An 18147-nucleotide genomic window follows, 5' to 3' on the forward strand; every position below is an offset into this window, starting at 1 on the left:
GGGCCCCCGGAGCCCCGGCCGGGGCTGCCCGTACCTATTTCCAGCTGCTGCAGCTCCTGCTCGGGGACGGTTGCCTTCCGCTCGGCCGAGCCGGGGCTCTTGGCAGGGGCCGCGTCCAGGGAGGACAGAGGCAATGGCTCCCATGGCCCACACTCCTCTTTGCCCCAGTTCAGGCTCGGAGACTTGTTCCGCTCTGGGGGCTCTGGGGGTAGTGGAGGTTGGAGCTGAGGGGCCCCGCCTGTTGTGTCCGCAGCTGGCTGGGGCCCTGGGGCCCCAGGAGAGAGCTCCCTCGGCTGGACAGGCAGGGTCTGGTGAGAGTGGCCCTGGCTGGCCGGTGCCTGGGCCGGGTGTGGTGGCGGCTGTCTCGGCTCTTTGTACTCTCCCCTCCAGGGGCTCCGCAGACCGCCCACTACAAAACAGAGCACGCTCGGTGAGGGGGAACAGGCCCCAGCCTCTGGGCCAGGCCGCGTGGTCCTTGCTGAGCAGAGGGCTGGGAGCAGTGAGGGAGGACTCTTGTCCCACTAAGGGACACAATTTAGGAGGGTGCCGGGTGGTCTTGGAGGAGGCCTCTTCCAGAAGATGGCCCTCTACAATGGGAACATGACGGTATATCTTTATTCCATCTTCCTTCTAGGTAACAATCGCAAATTTAAAAATGACAGAAATGGCTCCAGGGAAAGATTCTGTCGCTAGTAAAGAGAAGATTTAAAAACAGCCCTGAGGTCATAGCAACTTCGAGTTCCCCTGTAAACTGGCCTCCTTGACCTCCCGCCGCCATCTCTCTTACCCCCCCCCCCCCAGTCAGTGCTTCCCGAGGGTGCCATTGCTCTGGAGTGTGGGGTCAGTTCATCTGTGTTTGGGGGGGGCATGTCACATTCGCTGATTACTAATGAGCTTGAGCCCCCCTTTATTTATTTTCGATTTTATTTATTTATTTATTTATTTATTTTAAAGATTTTATTTATTTATTCATGAGAAACAGAGAGAGAGAGATGCAGAGGGAGAAGCAGGCTCCCAAGGAGCAGAGAGCCCGATGCGGGACTCGATCCCAGGACCCTGGGATCATGACCTGAGCCAAAGGCAGACGCTTAACCATCTGAGCCACCCAGGCGCCCGATTTTATTTATTTATTTGACAGAGAGACACAGCGAGAGAGGGATCACAAGCAGGGGGAGTGGGAGAGGGAGAAGCAGGCTTCCCACTGAGCAGGGAGCCTGAAGTGGGGCTCGATCCCAGGACCTGGAATCATGACCTGAGCCAAAGGCAGACGCTTAAGGACGGAGCCACCCAGGCTCCCCTTGAGCCCCCCTTTAATGTTGTAGTCCCTGTCCCCCATCGACTGAGCTTCGAGGCACAGTACAAAGCCCACGGTGGGTTTCATCGCCATGCTCTAGATGGGGACACCAAGGCTCTGAGAGGTCGAGTACCTTGCCCTTGACCACTGCACCACGCTGTCGCCTCTCCCGCCCCTGCGGCCCGTGGGGGGCTCTTACCGTGCTGCAGCGCCAGGCTGACCTTTCCCCCCAGTTCTACCGCAGACGCACGGTGGCCAGGCTCTTTCCTCAGCCCCTCCTGGATGGCCTGGGCAGTGAGCGGGGCACAGGAGGGTGGGATCTCCCTCACAGGTGGAGGCTCGCTGGCGATCTGTGGGTCAGAAGGTGACACGTGTGGCCTGTCCCCCCTCATTCCCCAGCACCCAGCTTTCTGTTCTTCTCTTCCCCACTTTCCCCTGCCCTGCCGTGCTGGGGTCGGCCACAAACACTGGAGAGGGATAGGACTTTTCCAAGGAAAGGGAAGAAAGGGGCCAGGTAGACACCGGCCAAGGTGGCAAGGTGTGCCCAGGACCTCCAGGCTCAACCTGTCAGGAGGCAGGCGGAGGTGGCCCAGGGTATGAGTGGAAGAGAGCCCTGACCTGCTGTGAGCTCAAGGAGATCCCTCCCTTAGGATCTCCCCTGGGGCCTGTAGATTTGGGTGGCAAGTATTTTAGTCATGATCCCACATTTATGATGAGGCCTCTTCCTGTTCCCATCTGCCACCGAAAAGCAGCCAAAATGGGGGTCAGTTCAAGCCTGCAGCCTGGGCCCCGAGGCCCTGCTGGCTCCCCCTCCTAGCCATCCCAGGCGCTGTCACTGACCTTGAGGCAGAGCGGCCCCCTGAAGTACTGGGTCCAAGGGTGGCAGCCGTTGAGCATGTGGAGCATCATGCAACAGCTGCTCCAGACGTCCACCTTGGCATCACAGGGCTTGCCCATCACCACCTCTGGGGCCATGTGGGTCTCTGTGCCGGGGATGTAGTCCCCTGAGAAGGGGGCATGAGACCGGAAAGCCAACTGTGAACTCTGACGGGCAAGAGCCTTGGCAATAACCCCCACCCCCAGCCCCCAGTCAATTCCTGAAATACCTGGAATTTGTCTCTGTTAAAGTACCTCAAATAGAGAGGAAGCTTCCAGATCAAACTTGCTGGGGACGAGCTAAATCAGGGGCTCTGCTGGGAACTGGTATAAAGAATGTATCACCCAAAATAGGGGCTCGGTCCTTTGGACCCAATCCTTAGAATACTTTTTAAAAATGGGGAGGGGCCTGAACATTGAAAAGTAGGTTGTAGGAGACTAATTAATGGTTTGATGTTTCTGAAATTTTAGTGAGTGAAGAAAAAAAACAAACTTCAATGCATAGAAGACTAGAAGGATCGATACCAGATGTGAAGAGTCCCACCCCCTCTACCCTGGTGATTTGTATTTTTTATTTTTGCTCAGTTCTACTTTCTGCAAAAGATTTTAGAAATTATTCTTGTAATAAGAAAAAAACCCAATAGTTATTTTAAAGGGACGGGCAGGTGTCCGTCTTCAGTTTACATCTTCAGAATTACCAACACAGTCTTTAGTAACAGAATCACTTCTAAAAGACTGTTTTTCTTTTGGTCAAGAAGAAATAATTTTATGCTTAATGCTATAAATGAAAAAAGCAGGGCACAAAATTGGGTTATATCCGCCTTAACTACGTACAGGGTTAAAAAAAAAACAAAGAAAAGACAACGTGGAAGGAATTACTTAAAACGTTCATGATTGTCTCTCTGGGCAAGAGAAGCGGGGAGGGTCCTTTTCCCCTCTTCTTCTATACCACGTAACTCTGTAGTTGCCAAATATTTTACAATGGATGTGGACTATTTTAATAATCAGAAAACTGTTAAGTTAAAAACAAACATTTCTCCAGCTACAGAGCCTAGGCCCCTCGGTCAGCCCTCCTGTTGTGCTTCCAGAAACTGTGCTCAGAGGCCTGGGAGGGCTGAGGCCACAGGCTGGGAGCACAGCTACCCAGAAAAGGCTGCACAAGAGGGTTGGAGCCGTGGGAGCTCCGCGGCAGAAGACCCGGGACAAGGCAGCCAGCCTTTCTGTTCCCCTTCTGTGTAGCAAGAATCTCAGAAACGTGAGCATCTGATCCTTGTTCCTGTGTTTAAGCGTAAGAGAAGCTTTCTAGAGTTGTTGAAGGGCTGAAATATAATGGTGGACAAAAAGTGCTCACGTCTTGGACTGCTGTTACGGAAAGGCCGGGAGAAGACACGGGGCTAATGCTGAGTCAAGGCTGCCAGGATGATCGTCCTGGGGAGGGCAGTGCGGGGCGGGGCTTACCCGTGACCAATGACTTGCCCAGGCCATCGGGTTGAAGGCACACAGCATGGCCGAAGTCACAGAGGGCCGCACGGCTCCCATCGCTGGACAGGAGCACATTGTCAGCTGCCGGGCCACCCCAGAGAAGAAGAGGAACAGGTGAGTCACTTCAGGCCCCAGCCCAGTCTGGGCCTCCAGTGAGGCAGTTTCTGGCTGACCCTCCGTGGGTTTCATTAGTCATGAGGAAGGCGAGAGCCTCATCGGTTCAGGCTAGAGGCAGGCAGCAGGCCGATCTCGGAGGCACAGGGACAGAGTTTCCTCCTGGGACGTTGCCACTCAGCTCTGCTGCTCCCACCCTCCCCCAGTGGTCGCCGGTGTGTAGACGCTGTGCGGGCAGCACTGCTCACTGGCAACCATGGTGTCATGCTGGGGGCTTGGGGAACACACCCCCCCTTCCCACCAGCACAGCCTGGTCAGCCTGACTCAGGCCCTGCCACGGGGGATGGCCAGGCAGGCCCAGAAGGATCTGGGAGGAAATCAGGCAGGATGAGGTAAGGAAGGAGCCCACTGGGGACCAGGGCGGTTGGGGCGTGAGCCTCACCTTTGATATCTCCGTGCAGAATCCTTCGGGTGTGGAGGTATTCCAGTCCTTCCAGAGCCTGGCCTAGGTAGTAAAGGGCCCGGTCCTCCGGCAGACAGCCCTTCTGCTTTATGAGCTGGCCCAGTGAGCCACCTAGGAGACCAATGGCCAGTCTTTACATGGGGCATTTCCAGGCCTGCAGGCAGCCCAAGGCCAAAGGCCTTCAAAGGGTAGGTGGCTGGAAAGTAGGCCTTTCCTGCCAGCGTCACAGGGTCGAGAGGTTAAAATGGAGTAACTGGGGACCAAGGTCAACCTGGGCAAGACTCGGGGAAAACCCCAAGTCTTGGCTGTGATCCGTGAGGGGGAAAGAGTGGCGCCTGACTCCTTACCTTCCAGCAGTTCCATGAAGATGTTGACCCAAGGACCCTCCTTCACAGCTCCATACAAAGGGACGATCCTGGGTGAGGTCAATCCCGCACATGCCATCAACTCTTCTGCCCGAAACACTTCGATGCGCACCTGGCAGGGCCCACGTGAGTCAGGGTGAGGGCCCAGGCTGCTTCCCTGGCATCCTGGCAGGACCCTCGATGCTCCCTGCACGGAGACTGCTGATGCTCCCCATGTCCATTCTGAGGCCAGGCAGGGCCGTGATGGGCCTACTGGACCCTCAGAGACTAAACTGTGTACCCTGGGGGGGGAGGTCATGTTCAACTTCTAGTACATGGTTAAAGTTCTGTACTGCCGATGTGTGTGGAAACACAGAATCACACAGAACTATTACCCTTATCCAGGCCCCTGGCATGCTGCCCACCCTCAAATCTGCCAAACACACTTTTTCTCCCCCCGGCCCAAATGGCTGGGCCATTTCTAGGACGTGGGACCTTTTGTTTATCAACATCCACATCTATTCCCCAGAGGCTGGGTTTCCATCTTATCGGCAGCCAGAGCCGATGCAGCTAAGATCCTGGCTCTGTCAGCACCCTTCTCAGCACTTTTCTCAACTCGGAATTATTTGTCTTTTCCCCTGAGGACGAAAATGTCCATGTAGACGGAGCAATGCTTGTTTATTCTGTTTGCAGCTGTTTCCCCAGGATCTGGGCCTAAGAGAGGCTTCTCAGGGGGAGTGGCTTGGCCAAGGCCCCTCCCGGAGGGACCACACACTCCTTTGTGTAGGGACCAGCATAGCATGGCGGGAAGAAATAGGCCTGGGATACAAACATCCTAGACCAAGACTCTGGCTTGGCCATTTCCAAAGGTAGATCGCTTCCCCTAAGCTCTGCTTCCATATGCAAATGGTGGTGACAGGACTTGGAGGGATGATAATCAGCACCAGGCCTGGCAACTTGTGGGTGCTTGGGAAATGTTAGGTGCCCACTTCCTCCAGCTCAAATAAGAGCAGCTTATTAAACACTTAGAATTCCTAACAGAGACGTGTCCTCCTTCCTGGCTGCAGCTGGTTCTCGTGTTAGCCTTGAGAGGTACCACCAGGGGGCGCCAGTGGCAACCCAACCAGCCTGGAAGAACTCAGTCAGGACCTGGCAGCGCTTTGCTCGGAGACACGCTGACTTGGCAGGAGCCCTGCCGATGTGGGGCTTTTGGGCTTTTGGACTTTTGCCTATCAGTGGAAAATGTCTTCTGGTTACAGACTATTTGGTTTGGTTAATCAACTCGCATAAACTTTGACTCTTTGTCAGTGTTTCCAGCTCTGAACCTGAGCTGGAAGGAATTCGCCGACAGGACTTGGATTAGCCAATGTCTTTAACTCTCTGGCTCCTGAGCTGAGCTGCAGCCGAAGCACTCTGGGGTGCCCCAGGGGACTCAGCTGGGCGCTGCACGTGTGGGCGCTGGAGGGAAGCAGTGGTGATGGCTATCTGTGGGACATCACGCAAGCTACCAGCTCCAGAGAGTTCGGTTTCAGCATTAGCTCGTGCTCCAGTCTTTCCACAGATCCTTACGGAGCTAGGTTTCTGGAAGCGGCTGTGACAGAAGTATTTTAGGGGGGATAATGTGGAGCAGGAAAGGAAGGTGAAGGTGTCCAGTTGGATTTCAAAATTGGAGAATTGTGCAGTGCCCAACAAGGCATACATCCCATTAGTGATTATGGTTAAGAACAGAAGAAAAATGTTCTTTCCACTTATGCGCATTGTTATTCAAATGATCACTACGTTGTTAGGCTAAACACTATTGTGTGACCTAATTACTCAGTAAACGGAACTTTTAGGTACTTGTTTTGGGCCTGGGGTGCCATGAAAAATTACTGACACTGAGGGCTGCGAAGAACATTTGAGAACCTCTGCTTTAACTATGAAGAAATCCCTAAAACAATGTTAAAAACATTCTCACCCAGGGGCGCCAGCCTGGCCCAGTGGGTAGAGCGTGTGACTCTTAATCTCAGGGTTGTAAATTCGAGCCCTACATTGGGTATAGAGATTACTTAAAAATGGAAATCTTAAAAAATAATTAAAAAAAATTCTCACCCAGACACACGGGGGTGAGAGGGGACGCTTCAAAACACAAGGTGCATTAGAAGTCTGTGCCAGCCCCAGGGAGAGCAAGCAGAAAGAGCAGTCCCGAAGGAGCTGGGTGGGGAGAACGCACATGGCCTTCCTGCCCAGGGCAGCAGCTGGCCCACCGCTCCTCCCTGAACTTCAGCGTCCTCATCAGGGTCGTGGCATCGAGCCCCGAGCTCCGTGCTCAGTGGGAAGTCTGCTTGGGATTCTTTCGCCCTCTCCTCCTGCCCACCCCCCCACATGTGCATGCGTGCGTGCGCACACTCTCTAAAATAAATTAAAAAAAAACCTCAAAACTAGTATTTACTGCTTGCTTAACACAACACAGAACCGCCCGCACGGTTCTAAGCGCTTTGTAAGCATCGGTATTTGCATCTTACAGCGGCCTGTGGGGCCGCATTCGCATTGTCCTCATCCTGCAGGCCCAGGAAGCTGAAGTATGGGCAAGTAACTTACCCAAGGTCACTGGCAGTATCAGAGCTGGGATTTTGGTTGGGGAAGCCTGACTCGAGAACTGCCAGCTACCCTGCCTCACTGAAGGCCTTTCCAGGAGTCTGAGCTTTTATATCCGGACCGTTTTTTCCCCCCCCACATCCATTCAGGAGTGAGCATACCCCGGAGGGGGGGAAGTGTGATCAGCCATCCCCTAACTGCCAAATCCACAAGCCACCTCCCTCGGCTTAACTGCCTGCATGCTGACACTGGGCATTGATTTTTCCTTCTTGAGACTCTCCCCTCTTTAGTATTTGTATCCATTTTATTTCATCCGTCAAAAAAGGGATAGTCACAATTCTGTATATTCTTTTAAAGATCTCAGGAACATAAAATATGTGAAAGTAACTAACACAGTACTGGGCACATGGTAGTCCAATGAACAGAGGGCTCCCCCCTTATTTCCTCTTTACCATGGAGATATTCTCCCCTCAGTCCTAGTTCTGCTTCCTCAACACGTGTCCAGGCTGCCCTCACTCATGTACCTTGCTAATGGCTGCTTCTACGTAAATGTCCACCTCCCCTTACAACCCGAGCTCCTTTGGGGCAGGTGTGTGGATTCTGCAACTCTATCTCCAGCCCCTGGCACAGTGTGCTTGGTTAACAGCTGGCTGAATTTGGCCAAGGCCACACCAACCCAGATCAGTGGCAGAGTCAAAAGGAGGCTCCCAGAACTCCATGCTCGGGCCAGATGTTATTAAATAAATGGTTCTTAATCCTCTTTGGGCCACAGGGCCCTCTGAAAATCTGACACATGATACAGACTTCCCAACCAAAATGTGTGTGTACATACACACCACATACAACTACAACACAGAATAAAGTTTCAGGACTTCGTGCAATCTATAAATTCATCCACTGACTAGGATATGAACTTCTACATTGGCTGATAAAAAGCACTAGAGACATGTATATGTACCAATAAGGAAATGTGTCCATGATCTACTATTACATTAAAAACATGGCACAGCTTCTAGAGTACAATCTCATTTTAATAAAAGAAACTACATGTTTATGGGGCACCTGGGTGGCTCAGTCAGTTAGGCATCTGCCTTCAGCTCAGGTCATGATCTCAGGGTCCTGGGATCGAGCCCCATGTTGGGCTCCCTGGGTCTGCTTCTCTCACTCTCACTGCCCCTCCCCCTGCTCGTGCTCTCTCTCAAATAAAATCTTTTAAAAATAAACTACATGTTTATTTATACATATATGCACATATATATAGTTTATATATGTATATATATATATAACAAGTCTAAAAAGTCAAAGGGCAGGTTCTCTGAGAATGGACTGGGGAACAAGGAGACTTTTGTGTTTTGGGGTATCCTCTGAATTCTTTTAATGAGCCTGTGTTTATTTGCAGTTAAAAGATCAAACAAAACCTTAAAAAACAAAACCCCCTACGTTAAACCCTGGACTCAGGGCCAATCAGCATCTGACCTGAGGCCACTGATGTTCTAGAAGGAGGACCAAGGAAGTGCTGTTGTATCACGTGCTGGGTCCTCCTCAGGGAGCACGGGAGGGTGCTCAGACTTGCTCCGACCGCCTGTGCGGCCTGACCTCCAATCCCTGCTCCCTCCCCCAACCCTCCCCTCTTAGCTGGGAACCATTTTTCAGATCTTCTGGCTGAAAATCCTAAAGGACACCTGTGCCTGCCTGACTCCCCCTGACCGCCTTGTTGGCAGCCGTGTGGGCCACCAACGAGCCATCCCACTTGAAGTCCTGGGGGGCAGCAGCTCTGGCGCTTGGGAGCCCATTCGTTGTGGCTGGAGCTTTTCCGCCTGCCTTGGGGAGGTGAGAAATGGAGTATCTGTCCTCTTCTACTATATCAGGGTTGTTTACCTTGTTGCCCAGGACTCCGAGAACCTCAGCAGGGCAACAGCTGAGCAGCCCAGTGACTAAGCTCTCCCCAGCACTGGGCATGGGTTTCCAAGACACTTCACACTCTCACTCTCCTCCCAGCCACCCCTCAGGAGGGACAGCTGAGCCTTCTCCGATGGCCTGCGGGGGGACCTGCGGCTGAGGAGGTCAGGCACGGAGCCCTGGCCTCCGGCGGAGGAGGATGAGGCACGCGGGCACGAGCCCAGCATTGCCAGCACGGGCTCGGGCCGGGGGCAGGCGGCGGGGGTGGAGCCGAGCCTGCTTGTTTGACATAGTATGTCTGAAGTTTGGGGTAATACCTACGGATAGTCCCCTCTCAGCCTGTCACCTGGCGGCCCAAACTCTCAGACTTGAGCATCCCGGCCCACATACGAGCCAAGGAAGCCAGGTGATTCACGTCCGATGTGTGTCCTCACCGCTGAGAGCCACAACTCTGCATGGGGCACGAGCCGGCTGGCCTGGCTATTTGGTCCTCTTTCCTTTTGGGGATCAGAGTGTCCCTGACAAAACCCGCTTGAAAACAAGATCCATCACTGAACTAGCTTATTTCCCTTCCTCGTGGGCCAAGAACGTGGCCCATGGAAATGTGTCTCATTTCTGCCTCCCGTGGCCCTGGGTGCTATAGCTCCGAGGCTGAGTTTGGCCAGGGAACAAGGTGGCTTCCAGTCAAGGAGAGCTGAGAGTGGGGGTAGGAGAAAAGACCTCCGAGGGAGAGCAGGCCCGACACCAAGGTCTGCGTTCTGCTGATGCTGGGCCTGGACAGGGCCACCTGACCGAAGGAGGCCTCAGTTCCAGGCCTAGCTGTGTGGCTTTAGGCAAGGCACACGACCCTCTCTGGTCTCTAGGTCTATCACTGGTGAAATGGAGCCGGAGAGGTGATTCACACCTCTGCTCGTGTCACATCCTAGGACCACGAGCCTCCTCCCCCACCCCTTTCTAAAGAGTGGTTCACAGCCGAACTCTGGAGACAGACGAGCCTGGGTCTCTTGCTGTAAGTCGCATTTCCTCATAATGTCCACCTCCCAAGGACCTCTTACTCCTGCCAGCAGGAGGCAGAACCCGCACCTAACTCAGATCTGACTCCTCAGGGCCCAGCCTCATCCCAGAGGCACCTGTTAGTACGGCTACCGCTCTGGTTATTACCTTCTGGCCCAGGTGTGAGCACTCCCACTGTATGGGGTTTAGGGGTTTCAGCTCAACACGATGAGCCAACTGCCTTCCAGGTTTGGACTTGCCCCTAAGGCCCTGGCATCAGGAGTGACCCAGGACGCGTGCACACTTGCACACTCCGACATACACGCATACCAAATGCGGCTCCCAGGCTGGGACATGGGACTGACACCGCTCCCTTCCGGTTCCAGCTGACCCCAGGGTGCCCAGCGACAGCCAGGCTCCGTTAACAAGTCAGACCCACGGCTGCCCTGGGATTGTCCTTGAAAGAAAGCAGAGGGAATATACCAGGGACACCTGCCTGGCTTCCCTCTGCAGCCCCCAGAGCCCGGGCATACCTTTTCCTTTTTGGCGTACCTTTTTGACGGCACACTGGAAGCCAGTCTGCTTGTCCTCCATCCTGTGCACCTCTCCAAAGGAGCCTCTGCCCAGGCAGGGCTGGCGCGTGGCCCAGTGGACCTCCTCTCGGTACTCATAATCCACCGGCTTGAGTTTCTGGGGTTGGCAGGAAAGAGAGGCCCGTTTCAGTGGCCAGGGCAATAGAGGGACGAAAGGTTACCATGAGGAAGGCGCTCTGGGCGGCAGTCCTTGTCCGGCTGCTCGGGTGGAGCCCTTATAACCAAAGACCCCAGCGGGTCTGAGGCAGGGCTCTGGAGGGGCAGGACCAGAGCGGGTTACAGGAATAAGGTGAAGGCAAAGGAGAGCTTCGCGGGTGGCCCAAGTCTAGTTGATCCTTGTGATGAAAGATCCTTCTCCCCGGGCTTTGTGGTTGTGGGACAGAAACGGAACTGTCAACAACCTTGACAATGAGAAAATACAGCTCAGGAGCTATAAAGTAAAAGAAAGGGAAGGGACCGCAAAGAGGGGTAGGGGGCAAGGGATCGCGTCAAAGATGGATGGAATAAACCCCAGATATTTAAGTCTGGTAAAATGACTTATTAGAGTCACAAAGCTCTCCAGTAGAGAACTGGGGTGGGGGGAAGAAGGCCGAGCAGAGGGTAGTGCAGATGGGCAAAATCCTGGTCTTTCATAGCAGGGGTGGGGAGTGAGCATCTGTGGCTGATATTGCCAATTCCTGTTTCTCAGAATATGCATCATTCATCACACACACACACACACACACACACGCGCGCACAAGCACACACACGCACGCACACGTGCACACATACACAACAGCGATAGCAATAATGAGCTAATCAACCAGAAGAACTCACAATAGAAATCTCTAAAGAGCCTGAAGAGTGACCTGGAGGTGGAGTGGGGGGTACGGCTCTCGCCAAAGCTACACACTTTCCTACTATCTGATGTGTTCTCATGTGCACGAGTGACTTCCATAAAGAGCAAAGACCACCGCCCCCAAGGGGGGAAGTGGAGAGTGGATGTGGCAGGTTTCCAGTGATGCTGCCCAACCCCCCCCAGCAGGTCCCACCTGACTGCCAGCTGCCGATCTCGGCCCCAGAGTGGGTGGCACCCATGCAGGTGTGTGGGGGCTTGCTTACCTCCGTAAGCAGGACCCCCTCGCTGTCCTCAGTCTCGGGGCTGGGCTTTCGGGGCTTTGAACCCCCTGCCGACCAGGTCTTGGCCAGGCTGGCCAGGCTGTGGGCCTGGCCGGAGCTCACGCTGCCCTGCAGGGCGTGCACCAGGTACTCCTCCACAGAAAACTTCTCCCGCGGGCCACGGGATGGGCAGCCAGGCTCCAGGTGGGGGCCAGGCACCGGCTTCTGACTGTCCACGCAGACCAGTTTGCCCAGGTAAGGGCCAGCCAGGGGCTGCTGGCTCTCTATACCGGTCAGTTTGTCTAGGAAGAAGGACTCTAAGGGGTGAGGTTTCCAGGGCTGGAGAGGATGGAATGGGAAGGGATGGGGCAGCCTGCTGTAGGGGAAGGGGTGCACGGGCTGGGGGCCGAGGGCCTGCGGGTGGTGGAGTTTCCACACATGATTTAGACATTGCAAAGGGCTGATCAGTTTGTGGAGTTCTGAGCGAGGCAGGGCCGGCCGCAGGTCCTCCTCGAGTTTCTTAAAACACAGTCGGCCAAGGCCTGGCTCCTTTGGAGGCTTGGTGAACTGGAGGGCATTTCTAACATACGCGGGGCCTAGTGGAGATTCATCCTCCTGTGCAGAAGAACGCAGGTGTTAGGACCCGGGCCCAGGGCCAAGGCACCGGCAGCATCCCGAAGGCCCCAGGAGCCTGGGGTCTGGGCTGTGGCGGTGACTCTTACCTGCACGGGGACTGTGCAGCTCTCCTGCTCCGGGGTCCTGGGGAGGGGTTTGGCCAAGGCCACTCCGGCCTGCGCCAGGGACTTCGAGCTCTTCTTCTTGCGCTTCTTCTGGGCTTTGCTGCGGCGCTTCCCTTTCCAACACACACGGGCCATTTTGCCCTCCGTTGCGTGGGCCACATTGTTGGGGATCTGATCAAGGCTCTCGGACTGGCTGTCGAAAGGGACAGATCCACAGGTTGAGTGTGAGGCAGCGGGGGGTGGGGGGTGGACGGCTCAGGAACTGTGGTTGGATTCGTAGAGACCCCCGAGGTCAGATCCTAGCTTGGTGAGTGCTTGTGTAAACATGGGAAGGGTCCTCAACCCCAAGGAACCTGTTTTCTCATTTATAAAATGGGCGTAGGATTTCCTGCCATGCAGACGAAGCTGGGGTTTAAAGGAAACCGCTCATTTCAAAAGCCTACCTCAGCGCCTGATCCCAAAGCAAGCTTCCGACAGACAGCAGTTATTACTACCATGATGGGGCGCACGCTGTTCTTCGGGGGGGATGGGCAGACGCAAGGTTCCCACACTACTCTCCAGGGTGGGCTGTCCCTGGAGAGGTCCCCGGGTGCGGGGGCGGCATATGACTTGGAGGGCCACACTCTGCAGCGGGCACTCTCAGCTCTGACAAGAGTCTGTTTCTGTTGCCTCTGGATGAGGGACAGTTGAGTCTGGGCACCTCCACCCCCACTGGTTCCTGGAGATCCCTGGTTTCCGGGAATGTAAGTTGCTGCATAAACACAGACACCATTGAGGCCCCTGGGTGGCTCAGTCGGTTAAGCACCTGCCTTCGGCTCAGGTCACGATCCCGGGGTCCCTGCTCAGCGGGGAGTCTGCTTCTCCCTCCGCCCCCACGCCCCCCTCATGCTTCTGCCCCCTCTCTCTTGCTCTCTCTGAAATAAATAAATAAAATCTTTAAAAAAAAAAAACCAAAAAAACAAAAAGTCTGGGCTGACGCCCGGTACCACGGAGCCTTCCGTTCTCGGCCAGCCTAGAGGCTCACTACCACTGTGGATCCGAGCTGGCTCTTGGTGTTAAGGCACCCGCCACAGAAGAGTGTGTGAAAAAGCCACTGCCGAATAGCTGTGCCGCGGACCACAGCCTCAGCTGCCCCCCAGTGGCCTCACCTTCTTCTCCCCAACAAAGGAGGCAGATTCACAGCAGTCCTAGGGGCTGCTAAAGGCCTATGGGCTTCTCTCAGGCAGCTGAAAGAAATGGGCCCTGAGAAACCCCCTACCCTGGGCCAAAAGGTATCGGGGGCAGCGTAAGGCATGTGATCCGACACTGAGCATTTCTCGGTTCAAGGGCAGCAGCCCTCCCCCAGCCTTTTTTATCACTAGCATTTTGCAAATCCCAATGATAAAAAAGTCATACTGTTGGTAGAGGAGGGAACTGTCTCCAGGTTCAACTTGCAGTTGGCCAAAAAATCATCTTTGGGGATGGGGAGCCTGGGAACAGACCAAGCCTCGCTCTGGCTTCCTTTCCGTGGGGCCACCCAGCTGCGAATCTGTCGGTCGGTCCCCTCCTGTGTCCAAACCCTCATCCCTCCTTGGGCGTGTCTCGCAGGAGAAAAGACACCAGCGGGTTTCTCCCACAGTTACAGCGGCCCCTCGGTGCCTGCGTTCCCGGTCACGCACCACTGGGAAAGTGACTCCTGTTCACAGCACCCTCCCCACTGACGGGAAGCGAGGGGGAGCAGCAAGGACTCTGAGGAGAATAAAAATAAAATGTCAAGCTGACGGGACCCAGAGGCAGTCATCCACACGCCGTGAAAAGCTTTTGAAAAGCTTCTTTGGCTGACAGAGCAGTTCAGCCAGGAAAACCTGGGCGGGTTCCAAGAGCTGAGCCACAGGTGCTGGAGGAGGGAGCCAGGGGTCACTGGGGAGCGGCCGGGGCGAGCAGCCGGGGGAGGGAGGACGCGGTTGCAGGTCCCTGGCCTTCTTACCTGTACTGTTTGGACCCAGCAATGAAGATCCGCTCTGAAAAGGTGGGGCTGAACTCTTGGCTGTTCTCACCTTGCGAGTAAAGGAAAAGAGGTTGGACGAGCAGAAAGGAGGAGAGGAAGAACGGGACTGCGCACTGAGGACAGAGACATCCTCTCGGGCCGCTGCCCCTCTCACCCCACCCTCCTGCTCAACAAGAGCAGAGGGCAATACCAACAACGGGGGCAGAAGGGTGCCCACCTCACTTCACTAACCGTGCTGCCTAAGTGACATCGTAGAACACAGCCAATGCAGCGGCCGGCACATAGTACCAGCTCAATAAATACCAGCTGTCGGGTACTTCTATATGACTTTGTATGCGCCTACTAGGACCATCATGTCACCCACTGCTTTACTTTGTATTCTCTCATCTCTCCTCCAAAGCCAGCCAGAAGGGAGTGGAAGGCAGGGGAAGGATGTGTACATGTGGAAAAATGCCACCTGTCTCCCCAGCCTGTATCCCAAGAAACCTTGGAGGGTAGGGGGGAGAGAGGAGGACTTCTGGCCTCAGCCAGGCACCCAGGAGTTTCTCAGGCTCTGGTGGCAGCCACCATGCCGAGTCATTTAGAAGTATTGTGAGTGCAAGCAGAGAGGACCAGACAGGCCCCACCCTGCACTGGCCTATGTCCCCTTGACTGGCCTAGCAGGCCGAAGAGCAGGTGTTTATTCTCTGGGGTGGAGCCACCTCAACGTAGAAGGTGGGGAAGGGCCTAGAGGCCCCAGAGGGGCTTTCCAAGAGACCTGGCCTTTCCTGTCTGGGGCCTCTCCAGAGATGCTCAGGCTGTCCAAGGTCACAGCACAAGGCTGATGGCCTGCTTGACGATCCTGCCAAGAGCCCCAGGACCTGTGAAGCCTCCTGGCTCTCCTCCCCTGCTCCGCTCATGATGGACAAAAGCCTCTATGCACCACTCCTCCCTTATGTGTTCCAGCCCCCGGCACGGTGACAGCTCCCACTTCAACTCATTCTTGGCTTACCCCCCCCAGTTGTGTCTTGTGAAAATCTCTGATTGCTGTCAACCCTGACCTCCCTCCCCCGTGCCCTGCCACCCTGGCACGAGGACTGCGCCCACCTGCAGGCCCGCCCGCCTGCCCTCTGTCACCAGCCCCAGCCCGGGCCCTTACATTCGGCCTGGGCAATGATGGAGATGGCGGCCAGTCCTCCCTCGGAGCCTTCCTTGGCGGTGCCCTTGGTGATCACGTCGTTCAGGATGTCCCACTTCCCGCAGAACACGGGGCTCTTCTCCACGGCCTCGAGCTTGTTGATGGGGCCTTGCTTCTTCCCCATTGCCTGTGTCTTCTCCTTGGCTTTGGCGAGCTCCTTCTGCTGCCCGGCTGCCGAACCAGGGGCGCCCGGGCAGGCCATTTCCATCACTGCCATCTCCCAGGCTCACGCTCACCCTGAGGGACCAGACGCAGAACAGGCTGGGTTAGAGGAGAAAAGCGGGGGAGAGGCTTTTGACCCCTTTCTGCCGCATATATTTATCTTACAAACACCCCAATGTCAAAGGAGTCAACCCTTCTTGTTCCATGTGGCATGAGCCCTCACCCTGGCTCCTACTAGCACACCCCACAAGCAGACTCCTTCCATTCTGCCCAGCGAGGAGGATTCCAGCTCACTCCTCCAGCATGGCCATGGCACAAACATCTGGGTTTGTCCTTTCTTGCTTTTATAAATAATGGCCGAATCTCTTTCTGTTTTTTTTTTTTTTTTTTTTTTTATGCTGAATTTTGCTCCCCCGGAACGTGGTGGTAGATTCCGTACTCCCAAAACCGCCAGTCACCTCATTGACTCTGCACAAACCTTGCCTTCTTAGAGGACATGTCTATACCGGCCACAATGGCTTTTCTCCAAATGGGGAAAATCAAGTTTTTGTTCCCTAGCAGGAGGTAGATACGTGTATGTGTGCATGCATAGATTTACGTGTGGATATATACATTACGCACACACACACACACACACAACATTTTACAAAGTCTACAAATCAGCTTGCAAAAGGCAGCGCCAGCACTTGGCTCTTTTCCCGGGACGCATCTGTCTGTGGCCTTCCAGAAGGAACTGACATGCTTCTTTCTGTAATGTCCGTACTCATTGCTGAAAACCTCTCCTAGGTATCAGTTTTCTTTCAGGCAACATTAGTAGTGGAATATTTATATTAGCGCCCCCAACACCAACCTATACCTCTAGGACTCCGAAGACAAAGTGCAGGGCTTCACGTCTCACTGGGTTCTATCTCCAGCAGGCCTGTGCGTTCCCCGGAAGCCCCAAGGGAGAGTGAGCCCAGTGTTGAGACAATCTTGTGCAAACAGCACGTAGACTAGAACTGTCATGAAAGTGATCTGCGCTGATCTGGGATCGCGACCCTGTGGGAACCTTTTGAAAGACTGGGCATGTGAGCTCCCAAAGCGCAGGTCCCTCCAAGTCGGGACTTGCTTTCCACCAAGCCTGAGAAGGCACTGCATTCAGACAGGTTTTTTTTTTTTTCCAAGATTTTATTTATTTATTTGAGAGAGAGAATGAGATAGAGAGAGCATGAGAGGGGGAAGGGTCAGAGGGTGAAGCAGACTCCCTGCTGAGCAGGGAGCCCAATGCGGGACTCGATCCCGGGACTCAAGGATCATGACCTGAGCCGAAGGCAGTTGCTTAACCAACTGAGCCACCCAGGCGCCCCAGACAGGTTTTTATTTTTTTTTATTTTTATTTTTTTTTATTTTATTTTTTTATTTTTTTAAAGATTTTATTTATTTATTTGACAGAGAGAGAGATAGCGAGAGCAGGAACACAAGCAGGGGGAGTGGGAGAGGGAGAAGCAGGCTTCCCGCCGAGCAGGGAGCCCGATGTGGGACTCGATCCCAGGACCCTGGGATCATGACCTGAGCCGAAGGCAGACGCTTAACGACTGAGCCACCCAGGCGCCCCCAGACAGGTTTTTAATAAGTGCTCCCTGTTGGCAGGCTGGTCTAAAGCTGTCGCTAACAGATGCAGTCTCCCCTGGTGGCAGTCCACTCATCCTGGAACCCAGCTCCATTTGCTCTTGGGGCAGAAAGGCGGGCATTGTGAAGGCAAACCTCTCCACCACTGGTCCTTTGCCCTGTGAGGCTAGAAGCTGACCTGGGACGGTGGGGGCCTGGGCATCTCTAGGCTGAAGCTCTCTTCCTACTGAGTCTGCCTCACTGCAACAGCCACGAAGTACGGAACCGGCTCGACTCAGGGCGGGGTGAGCGGGAGGGTGAGATGGGCTTGTTGGTCGCTAGGAATTTGATCCTTCCATCTCTGCCTTCAAGGGTCTGCTGACTCCGAATTCAGAGTGGCTCCAGCTTTCAGCTCAGATGCCTGGGCTTGGCCCTGAATGCCGGAGGCTGGGGAGGGGCACGGATGGCCCCATTGTTACCTGTTGACCTTGAAAAGTCTAAGGGGTGTTCTGACTTCCAAGTGCCCACCTGTCTCAGCCTCTTTTTTTTTTTTTTAAAGATTTATTTATTTATTTTAGAGAGAAAAAGAGAGAGAGAGAGGTGGAGGGGCACAGGGAGAGAGAAAATCCTCAAGCAGACTCCCCGCTGACCGCGGAACCAGACGTGGGGCTCGATCCCAGGACCCTCAGATCAGGACCTGAGCTGAAATCAAGACTTGGCCGCGTAACCGACTGCGCCACCCGGGCACCCTGTCTCAGCCT

General features: G+C 54.6%; 1 protein-coding gene across 2 annotated transcripts in view; it reads right to left on the reverse strand.

The window, feature by feature from the left end:
* Nucleotides 1-18147, reverse strand: part of MAP3K14 (mitogen-activated protein kinase kinase kinase 14) — a 42923-nt gene that overhangs the window by 3576 nt on the left and 21200 nt on the right. The window contains exons 2-12 of one of the 2 annotated variants that reach the window (XM_036096652.2): nucleotides 15599-15874; nucleotides 14440-14509; nucleotides 12456-12666; nucleotides 11737-12348; nucleotides 10595-10732; nucleotides 4577-4706; nucleotides 4209-4340; nucleotides 3629-3733; nucleotides 2135-2298; nucleotides 1494-1644; nucleotides 35-409 (exon numbers count right to left, since the gene is read on the reverse strand). In XM_036096652.2, coding sequence (XP_035952545.1) covers nucleotides 35-409; nucleotides 1494-1644; nucleotides 2135-2298; nucleotides 3629-3733; nucleotides 4209-4340; nucleotides 4577-4706; nucleotides 10595-10732; nucleotides 11737-12348; nucleotides 12456-12666; nucleotides 14440-14509; nucleotides 15599-15854 — 2344 coding nt within the window. In that variant the 5' untranslated portion in view covers nucleotides 15855-15874. Of the gene's footprint in view, nucleotides 1-34; nucleotides 410-1493; nucleotides 1645-2134; nucleotides 2299-3628; nucleotides 3734-4208; nucleotides 4341-4576; nucleotides 4707-10594; nucleotides 10733-11736; nucleotides 12349-12455; nucleotides 12667-12916; nucleotides 13305-14439; nucleotides 14510-15598; nucleotides 15875-18147 lie in introns of those variants that run through there. The other variant, XM_078065846.1, reaches the window with a different exon arrangement.

This window comes from Halichoerus grypus, chromosome 2, assembly GCF_964656455.1.
Source record: "Halichoerus grypus chromosome 2, mHalGry1.hap1.1, whole genome shotgun sequence".
Taxonomy (NCBI): domain Eukaryota; kingdom Metazoa; phylum Chordata; class Mammalia; order Carnivora; family Phocidae; genus Halichoerus; species Halichoerus grypus.